Raw genomic sequence first — 15997 nt, 5'->3', positions numbered from 1 at the left:
GGAGCATGTCCTGGGATCGAGGCAGCCGCCACTCAAGAAGATGTAACCACATTGAAGACAATCCCGAGGCACTTTAAGACCTTACATCAAAGTGACAGCACTCTTCTTGCTAAATGTTGACATTCGCGGGGGCAACCTATTTAAATGCTTAGGCCAGTTGGGGACGCGGTGGATATGGTCCCTTGGCACTGTGTATCCAAACGTTGACGTTTTGGTGGATGGGCTCACAACGTTTGGCCAAATATTGTGCTAAGAATCTCATGCGTTTTTTCATAAATTTCCCTAGCCATTATGCTATTCACATTTCATGTATTGCACATTTTCCTTGTCTTAGCACAGTAAATTTTGAGTGCAGCCATTGATCTATTTCCTAAATAAGAATAACCACCCTATATACACTCACCGGCCACTTTATTAGGTACACCATGCTAGTAACGGGTTGGACCCCCTTTTGCCTTCAGAACTGCCTCAATTCTTCGTGGCATAGATTCAACAAGGTGCTGGAAGCATTCCTCAGAGATTTTGGTCCATATTGACATGATGGCATCACACAGTTGCCGCAGATTTGTCGGCTGCACATCCCAAAGATGCTCCATACAAGGCAGGATGGATCCATGCTTTCATGTTGTTTACGCCAAATTCTGACCCTACCATCCGAATGTCGCAGCAGAAATCGAGATTCATCAGACCAAGCAACGTTTTTCCAATCTTCTACTGTCCAATTCGATGAGCTTGTACAAATTGTAGCCTCAGTTTCCTGTTCTTAGCTGAAAGGAGTGGTACCCGGTGTGGTCTTCTGCTGCTGTAGCCCATCTGCCTCAAAGTTCGACGCACTGTGCGTTCAGAGATGCTCTTAGGCCTACCTTGGTTGTAACGGGTGGCGATTTGAGTCACTGTTGCCTTTCTATCAGCTCGAACCAGTCTGCCCATTCTCCTCTGACCTCTGGCATCAACAAGGCATTTCCGCCCACAGAACTGCCGCTCACTGGATTTTTTTTCTTTTTCGGACCATTCTCTGTAAACCCTAGAGATGGTTGTGCGTGAAAATCCCAGTAGATCAGCAGTTTCTGAAATACTCAGACCAGCCCTTCTGGCACCAACAACCATGCCACGTTCAAAGGCACTCAAAATCACCTTTCTTCCCCATACTGATGCTCGGTTTGAACTGCAGGAGATTGTCTTGACCATGTCTACATGCCTAAATGCACTGAGTTGCCGCCATGTGATTGGCTGATTAGAAATTAAGTGTTAACAAGAAGTTGGACAGGTGTACCTAATAAAGTGGCCGGTGAGTGTATATGCCCTATGCTGTGCCCCTAAATAAATATTTGCTCCCCCCGCTTCCACCCCCCACATTCGACAGAAACTGCACTCAAAGTGACTAATGACCTTCTGGCAGCAAAATGTAATGGTGACCGCTCTCTGCTCATTCTTCTTGACCTTCCTGCATTTTTTGACACTGTTGACCACCACCTCCTATTCTCTAGGCTCCAGTCACTAGGCATTAAGGACACTGCTCTCTCCTGGTTCTCTTCCCATCTGCTCACTCAGTGTTTTGTTCTCTGGCTCCACTTCATCTCCTCTTCCTCTCGGGGTACCTCAGGGCTCAGTCTTTGGCCCCCTTCACTTCTCTCTCTCTACATGGCCCCAATTGGACAGACCATCAGTAGATTTGGCTTTCAGTACCATCTTTATGCTGATGACATACAATTATACACGTCATCCCCTGACCTTACCCATGCTGTATTAGGGTACGTTCACATGTTGCAGATTTTGCTGCAGATTCGCAGCAGTTTTCATGTAAACCTATGGAAAACAAAATCCGCAGTGCACATGCTGCGGAAAAAGACACTCGAAAGCATAGTGTTGTTTATACCACAGCATGTCAATTCTTTGTGCGGATTCCGCAGCGGTTTACACCTGCTCCATAATTGGAATCCACAGGTGTAAAACTGCAGGTGGAAGCCAAACAAAAATCGAGATAAATCCACGGTAATTCCGCAGGTAATCCGCAGTGCGCTTTACCTGCGGATTTAACAAAATCAGTCTGGAAAAATCCGCACCAACCACTTTCCGCAACGTGTGCACGTGGCCTTACAGAACGCCAGTGACTGTCTGTCTGCAGTCTCCAACATCATGTCCACTCTCTATCTGAAACTCAACCTTTCCAAAACTGAACTTCTGCTCCCACCGTCTACTAACCTCCCTAAATCTGACATTTCCCTCTCTGTGGGTGGCACCATAATAACACCCCGGCAGCAGGCGCTCTGTCTGGATATCATGTTTGACACCAATCTCTCCTTCACACCCCATATACAATCTCTTGCTGCTTACACCTAAAGAACATCTCTAGAATCTGCCCTTTTCTCACCATGGAAACAACAGAAACCCTCACTGTCGCCTTGATCCACTACCGCAATGCTCTATTAATTGGCCTCCCCCTCTCCAGTCTTTCCTTAATGCAGCAGCCAGGGTTATCCATCTAGCTAATCGGTATTCAGATGTGTCCGCTCTTCGCCAGTCGTTACACTGGCTGCCCATTCATTATAGAATCCAATTCAAAGTACTTGTTCTCACCCACAAAGCTCTCCACAGTGCGGCACCCCCTTACATCGCCTCCCTCATTTCTGTCTATCAGCCTTATCGACCACTATGCTCTGCAAACGACTTTCAACTAACCGCCGCACTAATCCGTACCTCCCACTCCCGACTCCAAGACTTCTCCCATGCTGCGCCAATCCTCTGGAATGCTCTACCCCAAGATATTAGGACCATCCACAATTTGCATAGTTTTGGGAGTTCCCTCAAAACACACTTATTCAGAGCGGCCTATCACATTCCCTTAATCAAAGTCATTTTATGCGTAAGTGTGTGTGTGTGTGTGTAGCCCATTCACTACTTCCATCTATCCCCCACTCCCTCAAGATGGCTGGACCATCATTGTAAATACACACCTGTACCTTGTATCTCCCCCATCTCATTGTAGATTGTAAGCTCCCACAAGTAGGGTCATCTTATTTTGCTTTAATTATTGTATTGTTAACGTTGTTACTTATGACTTGTGTTTGAAACGGTTAAACTGTAAAGAGCTGCGGAATATGTTGGCACTATATAAAGATTATTATTCCTCACTGTGCTCCCTATGCAAAAAAAAATGACCCCACCCTGTCTCATTTATGCTACAAGGTCTCGTGCTATTATCAGAATATTCCCACCATACTGTCTGCCTTCTGCCTAGTGAAATATGACAGTCGCTGCACCCCTCAAACGAAAACCACCACATTGTCCTTTTCCATTCTCCACACAGAGCTCCCCTCACCAGAGTCTCCATATAGCTTTTTCTCCCCCATCCCCAGGGTCTCCATATAGCTCCCCCCAAGGATTTCCATCCAAGGAGGGATGGAGATTTCTTTTTTCTAAATATCGACCCAGGCGCTATTACCTGTAAAGTGCCACCCTAGGCACTGGACCTCTAAACAGAAATCTGCAGAGATAAGTCGTGGCTGTAAGAGGGGTTCTTGAAGGACTGGGCCAAATTGAGAAGGTGAGGAAAAGAAAGACCAAGAACTGTCTGGAAGAATATTTTGTGGAATGCATTCAGACTTATGTTCGATTATGCTCTGGTATAAGGGAAAAAAAAAATTGGGACTAAAGATTTACATACACACACAAAAAAAAAAAAAAAAAAAAAAAGATTCTCAAGACACCCATATGTATTAGACTAAAGTTGACAGAGAACACTAATATTGGTGGGATTGGCCTGCAGTCATGTATATGGAACTCTTGACAGATGATGTTTGGGGAGAGAAAATTCCATCCTACTAAATTTTAGCAGCTGATCCTTTTACCCCACTGTGAGACAAGCCCCTGCCAGAGGAGTCGGGGGAGATAGCTGGCAGTCAAATGTTCAGCTGCCAGCTATCCAACGTGTATAGGCGACTTTGGAAGAAGCATTGTCATTTGTCAACGAATTAGATTTAAATTTTCGATTTCTTGGATGTAATATTTGTTTAGACATAATGTGAAATATTAAAAACACTAGTAAATGCGTTACAATACCAGATTGTGTAGCTTTTATTTAAGTATGCAAAAAGTTAGTTCTCTTATATACATTTTATATCAATGAAAATCAATATTGTAGAAATAAGTTAAATAACACAAGAACAGAACACAAGTTATTTATTCTAATGACCAGCTATTCTGTGCATTAGACCAGTATTCTCCCCCAACTCCAGTTCTCAAGACCCACCAAGAGATGGTTTCAGGATTTCCTTTATGCTGCACAGATGATGGAATTATATCACCTGTACAATGTTAAAGGGATTCTCCACTACTAGGACAACCCCTTCTAGAACTAAATGTTTGGCCCCGATAAAATAAAAAAAGGCTATACTCCCCTCCCGTGTGAGCACCGTTCCAGCAATGTCAGCACTCGCAGTCTCAGAGCTCTGGTGCAGTGGAATGCCAGGTGGTGCCCAGCACCCAATCAGCGCTGGTGTCACTGTCACTGCCTTCGTATGGATTGAACATGAAGAGGAAGCCAAGGATGCAGCTGATCTCAGACTTCCTGTTCATGATTGATCCGTACAAAGGAGGAACCAGTGACACCAATGCTGATTGGGTGCCACGTATCATTCCACTGCACCTTAACTCCGGAACCGTGAGGAGTGCCGACACCATTGGAACAGCGCCAGCACGGGAGGAGAGTATAGATTTTTTTTTGTTTTATCAGGGCCAAACATAGTTCAAGAAGGGGTTGTCCTAGTAGATGACAACCCCTTTCAAAAGAATGTGTCAGCACCATTTTGTAGTGTAAAGTCATGGCTATCATACAGATTATATTGATTTCTTCACCAAAGTTATCTGTTTTGTTGTTCTGTAATCAATATTTGAAGTTATTTTTACTTATTAGATTTTCTCCTCCCTGTTTCCTGGTCCCTCCGCTGCCTCCGGTCTGTGAATAACAGGTCACTGCTAAGATTTCAAACAGAGGAGGCCAGTCATTCACAGACTGGATACAGGTGGAGGGGCCGGAGAATCAGACTTGGGAGGAGAAGACCAAGTGCACAGTCCGGCCCCTGAGCACCGAAATCTTCACATGGTGATTGAAGAACAACAACAAAGCATATTTCTTCACCAAATTCATCAATGTAATCTGTATTACAGCGCCATTACATCCATGTCTTCATATTACAAAATTGTGCTGAAAGGTTCTCTTTAAGGAAATCCTGAAGACGTTATCTGTTGGTGGGCTTTAAGAACTGGAATTGGAGTAACACTGCATTAGACATTGAGAACACATAACTAACTTCCATTAGTATTTTTTTTTAAAACGATTTTTGTTTTTCATATTTGAGGATAGTTCAACAGAACACACATGGATAAAGAATCTGATTTCACCAGGTCCTTTTCCTAAATTTCATTCTGTGAAGAGTTCAACTGCATTAACAGAGAAAGTCACAAACATCTGTCACAGTACAGTAGCTTTGTCATCAGGGAAGATTAGGCACACAAGTCTCATATGAATAAATAAGGATTGAGGTCATAAACCACCACCTGTAAATTAGTGTATACAGGGGCATTCTGCCCATTTATTTTTTATCTAGATTGGACCTTTGGGTGAACTACCTAAAGAAAAAACAAAAAAAACAAACAAACTGGAAATAAAAACCTAACTGCCAAATGATGCAAGCCTGTCTGTTGAAGAAGACCTGCGACTTGACAACCACATTCATCATTGTTTTATCGTAGTGGAACCACATTACTTCAACACTGCAGGGTCTTTATTTTATTGTCTGGTAATGGCCTGCTATAAATAATCATGATTTTTCATTATTCTACAGAGCAATTCATCAGTATAAGGCACTTTGCATACCGTAAATGACAAAGAATCAGATCTCCAACATTTGATTTCCTAAAAGTGGCTTTGGGTCTAGAGAGCCCTTGTATTACCATCAATTGCAGAAGCCGTAGCTCATTGCTTGACAAAGACCTATTAAGGTGGAATCGTTGCACAGTTTGGTGACTGAACTACACCCCATCATTTGATACTTGGGCTAGCTGGTTTCTTCTATTGCTGATACATTGGGACCTTTAGGATGAGGTCCAACACTGCCGAGCAACCACCTACTACATTGATGAGGAGAGGCTTGCAAGAACCCTATTCCATTGCTACCAATTTGGAGTTTAGCCAACGTTTTACCATGAAGAACTAGTTTGTAACAAAATAACTTCTGTTATCCAGAGACCGAACACAGCATTAGGATGCTAGTTCATATAGATAATAGAAGCATAGTAGGGACCAATCATGAAAGCATATAAACTATATACTCAGATTACAATACACTATAGTTTACATAGAGGATACCAGAGGTTACACATGTACACTCCCTAAGGCAGAATTCAGATGTCCGTGTTTCACGGTTCAAGCATGGACCATAGTGAATGGACTAGCCGGCTTCCTGAGCCGTACTTGATCGCCTCATACATAGGCATACATGAGGCTGTTGAATTGGAGTTGTGACACCCAAGGCCAATCAATGCATTGTAGTCTGTGCCCAGACCGTCATACATGGACGTCTGAATTCCACTTGGGTTTTGGTTTTGTTGTTATCATGGAAATTATAGCTATTCGTTTTTACACTGTAGTTGTATACTATATAATATTTTACCAAAATCTTAAGTGAATATAAATCTAGGATATATTACACTATGTACAAGGTGAACATGTCATTTTTTTTCAACATTCAGAATACATTTTCAGGGATCAATGAATTAGAAAAACAGGAAAAAAAAAAAATCAAATTTCTTCCATTTAGGAATCTATGCACAGCACAAATATTACGTAAAACTCTGCAGTTCCAGCCATTGTGAAGCGGTTAGTCCAATGAGCAATGAAATAGATCCATTGAAAAGCTCGAGAAGAGGATGTCAGCTCATTGGGGTCATAGTACTTTCATGCTGCCCTCCACAGATTCCAGAGAAAAACTCCACTGCCAGACGAGCATGAATGGGTATAAAGACATAAGAACTGTAAATCACCATTGCAATTGCCGTCAATAGCACAGTGTTAAAAATGGATTGCTCCCAGGGCTCCAGTACGTAGCTGCATGTTATGAGGAGATATTGATAGTACAGCCAAGAAAGGTAATCTTTAATATGCTTTACATCCATCTTTAGCAGTATGGCAGTAATGCCAAACCTAGAAAAGAGAAAGAAATCTGTTTATAAGAATAGACAAATCTAAAGAAGAAAACCAAGGCTCAGATTAGTAGCAGCACTCCCATGGTGTAGGTGAAAATTAGTGAATCTTATTAACCCAGATATATGCCTTGGGTTAATAGAGTTCACATATCAATTGGATTGCTGCTTCTACTCTATGCTTTATATACACGTTTGAAGTTTTCTGACTGGTTACCTACGAGAGAATTGCACCACTACTGAAGGACCATGCTACTAGCTTTCTGTGTGGTCATAAAAGAAGTATGATCGGAACAGTACTCCCCAACATCTTCAGCATGCATTATATTATACATAACATCCTGAAGAGGAGTCAATCCATACACATACAACCATCATAAGTACTTGCTTTCGTGCATAGGATTTTGTAGCTCCTGGACGCGAATGCAAAATGTGTTATTAGGTTTTACACTTCGCTCTTATGATATGAAGGTCTACTTAGTAAAGCAGATAGGCCTATAAATTCCCCTTTAGTCACCAGGGATTGGGCACGACTACTACCTTTATTGTTGACTCATACTTCACAACATTTAGGGATCTTTCACACGTCCTGATATTTCCTGTACTGGAAAAAGCTACCGGAAATATCAGGGTCCGTGTGTGTAATACTTTTAGCAACCATGTGCCGCATCAGTACCTCATGTATAGGCACCTGGGAAGCAGCGGTACTATTTGCACTGGTCCACAGCTTTGAAGACAGCTCTCATCATTCTCCCCGCTAGCACTGATGTTGAGAGTTGTACTCAACTGATAACAGTGAGAGCATGTGGTGGCTGATGAATACTAACATCTGCGATATAAATAAATTAATTTAAAAAAAAAAAAAACGCGACGTGTGTTCCCCTGTATTTTTGATAACCAGCCAGGCAAAACTGACAGCTGCTGGCTGCAACCCCCAGCTGTCAGCAAGACTGGTTATCAAGCATAGAGGGGTCCCCATGCTTTTTTTTTTTTTTTTTTTTAATTATTTTAATAAACAATTAAAGAAAAATTGCATGCCCCCCATTTTTTGACAATCAGCCTTGCTAAAGCAGGCAGCTGGGGGCTGGCATTCTCAGGCTGGTGAGAGGCCATTGATATTGGCCCCCAGCCCAAAAATAGCATTCTGCATCCACCAGAAAAGGCACATCTATTAGATGCGTCAATTCTGGCATTTTGCCTGGCTCTTTCCATTTTCCCTTTGATGGTGCAAAGTGGGGTTGACGTCACATTTGTATTGTCTGGTGACATCAAGCCTACAGCTTACTAAATGAGAGATGAGAGGTGCCTTTTTTAAATTATTTCAACAATTAAAAAAAATATATAAAAACTGCGTGGGGACCCCTCTATTTTTGATAACCAGCCTAGCTGAAGCTGACAACTGAGGATTGCAGCCCGCAGCTGTCAGTTTTGCCTGGCTGGTTGTAAAAAAAATACAGAGGAACCCACCCCAGTTTATTTATTTCTAGTTTATTTATTTATTTATTTATATATGCCCATCAGCAGCCGCCTTCTGTCACTTATTAGCAGCAGCAGGTGTAGGCTGATGCGAGTAGTAGCCCTATCAGCCACCACCTGTTCTCGCCATTATCAGTTGAATATGACTCTTAATCATCTATACTAGCGCTGATCACAGTATGAGCAGGGGAGAATGAGGAGAGCGATCTTCAGCACCCGGGGGTCGGGGAACAGTGCTATTAGTACTGCTGATTCCCAGATGCCTGTACATGTCACACCGATGACACACGGATATCATCCGTGTGTCATCAGTGTGCGGGATGTTTTGTGGCTGTGAACGGTGCACAAACTACTCACCATCTTTATTAAAATGTGTCTCATTTCAGGTGACTTTTCAAAATAGGCTGTCATGTGCATTTGTGAAGCATGGATTTTCACTGGCTTACTCATCTGCAGGCTCTATGTCACGACCCACAAGGGTCAGACCAGCGGACGACACAACAAACACCAACAACGGGTATAGAAAAAGGGGGAGGAAGGTCCTAACAATAGGGAACGATGGATGGGGCACCTCCTAACACAGCCTGTGACTATCCCTAAGCTCCCCTAACGCCATATGTGGGTCCTTCCCCTCACCGCCATCATGTGCCTCGTCCCTAGCTGTCACCTCACGATACCCTGGCTACTGCACTCAATCCAATGTTATTGCCACTATACTGTATAGCTATCACTCGTTTTTGTGAGAAAACCTGTGAGGGGCTTTATGTTCTACAGTGGAGTTTTTCCACTATGGGATCGCTCACATGAGCGTATTTTGCAGACATTAACTGTCCGAGTAAAAACACTGGACAGCAAGCTGACCATTGCAATTCAGTAGGGTTGCTCAGATGAGGCTTTTATTTTTTCTCCAGGAGAAAAAAAAATACAAAAATAAAATTGCAGTATGCTCTATTCTGAGACTCTCCTATTCAAGTCTATGGGTATGAAAATAAATAAATCGGATCCCGTACAGCTTATCTGTATAGCATCTGATTTTCAAGGATACATTGCCATTATTAATTTAGGAAACTACTTTATAAATTACATTTTAATTTATTGAGCTATAAATATGGACGTCGTATGAACCTAAAATATGGACACAGATAAAAATCGGATAATATTTCATACTCTCGTCTGACCCCGGGCCTAAAGCCTATAAGCCTTACCAGTGCAGGAAAAAACATTGTGGACAAAAGGAAAAATATGAATGTATCGACCTGAGACAGGAATGTGTAATGAATGTTTTCTCGAAGGCTGCATTTGATCTACAAAACAGGAAATGCTAGTTTCAGAAGAAACGGCTGCATTACTAAGCAGGTTTACCTGAGTTCCTACATATTTCTGCTTGTGTCTAGTCATCAGACCAGTTACAAGGCATGTATACAAGTCACCTAAGCTCACAAATAAATCATAAACATTGTAAATTCATTGCACCCATATTATACAGGATGGGTGCATTGTGGATTTTTGTCCAGTACCATTTTATAACCAGGGTAAAAAAACCCATCTGGATAGAAAACATCTGTTGCCTAGCATATAGACCACTTTTATACAAGACCAGTATATAGTGGGTTTTATACATGCAAATTGTAGAGGTGTTTAACTGCTGTAAGACTGATCTATCTTGCCGATAGGCCAGGTATGTAATTACAAGCCACCTCCAATGGCTTTGGTTTCACTAGCACACTGTGCATGCTCTGGAAATTATGGCTTGGGATGTGAATCATGTCAGAAGGAGGATGACCACCATATTCGATCAGAGAAGCTGCTGTACCCCTTTCATCTACTACAGGTCATTTCAATGTGATGCACTAAATGAATAGCTCTTTTCCTACGTTATGCAGAATGTATCATTATCAAGCAGTTACCATTCTGGATAAAAGGTTAACGGAAATCTGGGGGCCTAAATCCTCATGACTGATTTCTCTTTAAGGGTATGTTCCCACGATCAGTAAACACTGCAGGTTGGACGCTGTGTACTTGCTCAGCATCCAGATGTTACAGCATAGTGGATGGGATAGCAGGAAATCCTATGTCCACAGGTGCCTGACCACAGAATGTCTATTTATATTGCAGAAACACAAGCTTCCGCAAGAGAAATTTCACTCGTACAATGTATTGGACTCGGTGAATCTGCACGGTTCAGTGAACAAATGTGGAATTACCTGTGTTTAATAGCTGGCAGCGTATAGGACACAGCGGACATGTGCTTCTCCGAAGCGCCGCCAATTCCTGAATGAGCGTACATACTCAAAAGGATTGTCCAATGACAAACAGTTATCACTTATCCAAGCAAAAAGCTTCCGCTGTCAATCACAAAGACTTGGAATGAATCTGCAATGTGCATACATTAAAGGGAATCTGACAGCTGATTCATACTGCCCAATCCGCACCTCCCAACCGTCCTGTAACCCGCGGGGCAGTTTCAATTTGAGAGTCTGCCCCGCGGTCACGGGCGGGACCATACTTGTAACGCACTGCAGAGCCGCATCTCTCCACCCGCAGAGAGCCACACACCACACATATGGCTGCCGCTGCTCTGTGAGCACAGGACCTGTGATGAGGTCACAGGAGGGGAGGAGTCAGGAGTCACATGATCAAGGGCCTTCGTGTATTGCAGGGCTCTGCTGTGCTGTCATTGTGCTGGATGAGGGTAAGCTTATGTGTGGGGTCAGGAGGGGTTTACAGTGTGGATGTAGCAGAGCTGTGTGTGTGTGCACAAGGTGTACGGAGCAGAGCTGTCTGTGTGTATGAAGCAGAGCCACATGTGTATGAGGTGAACGGAGCAGACACTAGCTGTGTCGAATTGGAGCAGATATTGCTCCTCGCCCTGACGATGACTGGCACAGGAGTCACGGAGAGGTCTATCAGTGGCATACCAGAGCTACAGCGACGTGAGCAGTCAGCGGTGCGGCTGGATGACATCATTCAGTGCTGCAGGAGTGGAAGCTGCTCGCTGCTGCGGGGGAGAACATTGAAAGGTGTGTGTGTGTGTGTGTGTGTGTGTGTGTGTGTGTGTGTGTGTGTGTGTGTGTGTGTGTGTGTGTGTGTGTGTGTGTGTAGTGATGAGAAGGCAATGATGGGGATGTGAGGGCAATGATGGGGGTGGGGTAACCATGTGGGGCCAAAATACTGTACCCAGCATCATGTGGGGCCATTATACAGTATGCAGCATCACGTGAGGCCATTATACTGTATGGAGCATCACGCGTGGCCATTATACAGTATTGAGCATCACGCGTGGCCATTGATAATTATAATATGTGCAAACTGTAAAGCGCTGCGGAATATGTTAGCGCTATATAAAAATAAAGATTATTATTATTATAATACAATATGGCGCACCATGCGTGGCCATTATACAGTATGGCGCACCATGCGTGGTCATTATACAGTATGGCGCACCATGCGTGGCCATTATACATTATGGCGCACCATGCATAGTTCGATTTTTTTTCCTCATCTCTATCTACTGTTCTGTGGATTGCCAATATATGTGTTTTTATGGGTAAACCCATTAATGGACAGCAAGGATTTTTTCCTTATACCTACAGGTCTGCACACTTTTTATAGTGACTTTTTTTATTAGAGCAAGTTGTAGATTTCCTAGAAATGTTTTAGGGTACATCGTGTATAGAAATAAATCTGTATTTAGCATACTACGTAATTACAAGTTCAGGGCCACTGAGGCACCAATTCATCAAAGAGTTTACGTCAGAAAAAAGGCGCAAAACACTTTGAAAAGTCACAAATGTTTTGTGCAACTTGAGCATGGGACACACAGAATGTGACTGCACCATTAACACTGTTTAATACAAGCAGGTTTATATACAAACAGAACATGGAAGCAACACGGATATTATTCCATCAGTGAACAGAAGGAAATAGGTATGATGTATGGATCACATGCATCTGTTATGTTAAACACTCTCCATAGACTTCAATAGGATTTTCTGCATAAACGTGGTGCATGCTGCATTTTTAAAAGAAGAATTTAGACCTTATTTCACACAGAACTGATTTGTCAATGGACTATTTGTCATCAGTGTGATGGATACAGCCAGTAAATAACAGACAGCCCATGTATGCAACTCATATGACATTCATGTGCTGTATTTTTTTTTCCCTTTTTAAAGATGGTCCATTGGTCAGTCAAAAAGAAATAAAATTAAAAAGAATAAATAAATAATGATATGTAAACAGCCCCATAGAATACAATGTAAGGCTGGACTCACACCAGCATAGAGCATCAAATTAAATATACCAATGACCATCGGCTCCTGCTCTGCTGTGAGCGGAGCCAAGTGTCATGCTTTGGTGCTCCGATCCTCTCGTTGCGTTGTGTTATTCACAACCATAGACTTATATGTTTGCGAGTGACCGAGTCTCGCTCCCAAGAACAGCATGCCGATTTGGCATGGAAAAATAATCGCAGGTTCAAGTTGCCCCATAGAGTAACACTGGGCCAAGTGCTACGTGATGTTTTAATAGCATAGAACTCGGCAGTGTTGTACGGTAGTGTGGCTCCGGCCTAAGTGTCAAACATTGATGAAACCATGAGCTAGTATCAGAATTGGACTGTAGCTATGGACTGGAGAACGTTTCTTTTTAGCATACAGCTAGGTTTTCATATACATTTTTAAGCCAAGATCAGAAGTGGATTTAAGGCGTGGTGCCCTACGTAGGGCTGTATTGGGACTTGTTGTTACTCAGAAGCAGTGTTTCCCAAACTCAAGTCCTCACGGCCCTCCACAGGTCATGGATTCACGTTTTCCACAGTATTGCATGGGTGAGAGAATTCCTGATGTCTTGATGATAATTCCACCACTTGTGTAACATTAAGGAAATCCTGATCTATGGGGGGCTGTGAGGACTGGAGTTTGGAAAACACTGCTTTTGAGTAACAAGTCCCAATACAGCCCTACGTAGGGCACCACGACTTTAATCCACTTCTGATCTTGGCTTTAAAATGTATATGAATGTCAATGGAACACTGAAGTGTGCACGAGCCTCTCAAAGTATCAGGCCACAGACGAAGCAGTTCTGCTGGTAATAATCCTTCCTTTCCATTTACCATGTATGCCCAAGGTCCTGCTGTACTTCTTCTGATAGAATTGGTATAAATCCAAGGGAATGTGTTTTTTTTCCAGAATGCAAAGCAGATACTGGATATTCACCAGAACAAAAAAAAAGTTCAAGATGGATGCCAGTCACCGAAGACCTAAAAGTTAATAAAGTTACTATTGTGATGCATCGTGGTCTATAAGTTACAAGGCAATTCCCTCACAAAACGTGATGGTGTAAAAGTACTCACCCTTCAAAAAAAAGCATGAAATTTTCCTCAGTCTCTAAAGAGTAGAGCAAACCAACAAGTTCTTGTATTACGACCTAGAAGGCAAGAACATTGGGAAAAAGAAAAAAAAAGAAAAAAAAAAAAAAAAAGACCGGATTATTAAATGCTGAACATTGTCCGGTTGTCAAATTTGTGTTAGTTCACTCAAACACAACATGAATACGATACCAAAGTTGTAATTGAAGCCTAAGAAGATAGTTACTATCTTCTTAGGCCTTAGTTACCTTAGTTACACCTTGCCAAACACATCCAGGGGCTTTTGGTCACCAAAGGGACTATCAGATACATGACAACAAGCGGACTACCAACGTCTGCCGATTCACAGTCTCCGGATACAACCAGTACCACACAATGGACTGAGGTGACCTATACAATGCACCTATACAACCAACCACTACATGACAAACCAACGCTACCCTCTATAATAACAAAACCTTATCAGTTCCCGAGAGGAGGTAAATGGGTGGGTCGCTATTGTGAAGAGATTTCATTCCAGAAAACTCGAAAGACAAGTTATTCAATTAAAATCTGGAAGATCTGGTTCTGTGTGTTACAATGCGTGTGCGTCGGTGTCTGAACAAAACAAACTGTCTTATAAACAGATTAGACAATGTACAAATAAATAACATTACTTTTTGTATCCCGAGGACACTTTCACACGGTAATATTTTGATCAGTATTTGTAAGCCAAAACTATTCATAAAAACTCCACACAGAAAAAAAGTGTAATAAAGAGGCGAGTAGTGCCTTGTCTGGGTATCAGACACACGACTGGTTAAGGCTATGTGCACACGTTGCGGTTTTACTGTGGATCCGCAGCGTTTTTTTCTGCACAGAAACGCTGCAGATCCGCACAGTGATTTACAGTACAATGTAAATCAATGGAAAAAAAATGCTGTGCTAATGGTGCGGAAAATTCTGCACGGAAAACACTGCAGATTAAAAGAAGGAGCATGTCATTTATTTGTGCAGATCTGCAGCGTTTTTGTACCCATTCCATTATAGAAATCCGCAGGGGTAAAAACGCATCAAATCCGTACAAAAACGCATCAAATCCGCACCTGTGTTTTCCGCCAAGAGATGCAGAATCCGCACAAAAAATTCCAGAGGCAAATCCACAACGTGTGCACATAGCCTTAAAGCCTCTAAACACTGACGTGTTGTGAAAGCATCACCCATCAATGAGAACGTCTGGAAAGCGCTGTGGAATTAGTGGTGCTATATAAGGGAGAAAAATAGATAAATGATAAATCTGCCGTTCATCAGTCCCTCCGTAGGGATGCATTGTTTTTCTCAGGTAATACCACTCCGAAGTTCGGACTGTCAGAAACAGACTGCCAAATACAGTAATAAGTTATAATAAGGTAGTGATGTGCAAAACAACCATATCAGCTCTGCTACATCAGTATTTCATGTGCTCTATAAACAACAGCATGCAACTGTAAATAGGTTAGTGGCGTTACGTGTACTGACAGCAGTGTCACTATCTCTATCACATCAGTGACATTTACACTATTAAAACTACCAGTCCAAGACATATTTCCAATCCATTTGCTGTGAAAGCGACACGCTTACATTAACCTCCAATATTGCCTCCCAGTAAGAAAGCGTCTGTGATCCTCACCTCTGACCTGCCAGCAGGTAAGCGCAGAACTGGTGCTGAGGATGATTGCAGGTGCAGCTCTAGTCAGAGCCGTGAAAAGTCACTGGGATTGAATAGTGCTGCTCAGGTGTGTCTGCCCCTCCCAATTTCCTGCTACTACTGCAAAAAGAAAAAAAGAAAAACCCTCCCATGTAGAAAACCTGAAGGTGACGATTAATAACTGACATGCGCTTATTATGCATGTATGATATGTTCCTACTGTACAGGATAATGCAGACAGTGTGTGGTTACTGGGCGCCTTACCAGCACTGTCTGCATGGGAGGCT

At 42.6% G+C, this 15997-nt stretch overlaps 1 protein-coding gene across 4 annotated transcripts; it reads right to left on the bottom strand.

Moving 5' to 3' along the window:
- Nucleotides 1–4050: 4050 nt before the first annotated feature.
- Nucleotides 4051–15811, bottom strand: SPTSSB (serine palmitoyltransferase small subunit B). 4 transcript variants are annotated; one of them, XM_077290634.1, is made up of 4 exons: nt 15693–15811; nt 14030–14103; nt 13790–13936; nt 4051–7201 (listed from the first exon to the last, which is right to left on the bottom strand). In XM_077290634.1, exons 2-4 carry the CDS (start codon nt 14044–14046, stop codon nt 6931–6933), a joined length of 435 nt encoding a protein of 144 aa, XP_077146749.1. In that variant the 5' UTR covers nt 14047–14103; nt 15693–15811; the 3' UTR covers nt 4051–6930. The 4 variants fall into 4 exon arrangements, with proteins under 4 accessions (XP_077146749.1, XP_077146751.1, XP_077146750.1 ...); XM_077290635.1 differs by lacking the exon at nt 15693–15811 and adding an exon at nt 14293–14406 and having other exon boundaries at nt 6794–7201; XM_077290636.1 differs by lacking the exon at nt 13790–13936.
- Nucleotides 15812–15997: the final 186 nt, after the last annotated feature.

This window comes from Ranitomeya variabilis, chromosome 2 (genome assembly GCF_051348905.1).
Source record: "Ranitomeya variabilis isolate aRanVar5 chromosome 2, aRanVar5.hap1, whole genome shotgun sequence".
Lineage (NCBI taxonomy): Eukaryota > Metazoa > Chordata > Amphibia > Anura > Dendrobatidae > Ranitomeya > Ranitomeya variabilis.
Note: the sequence above shows the minus strand (reverse complement) of the source record. Positions and strands in the feature narration are given on the sequence as shown.

Excerpts from the sequence above, each read along its gene's own strand:
- SPTSSB (XM_077290634.1), bottom strand. Across the intron at positions 7,202-13,789 it reads CAGGACCTTGGGCATACATG|GTTTGGCATTACTGCCATAC; the intron begins GTAAATGGAAAG and ends TCTCTTTTCTAG.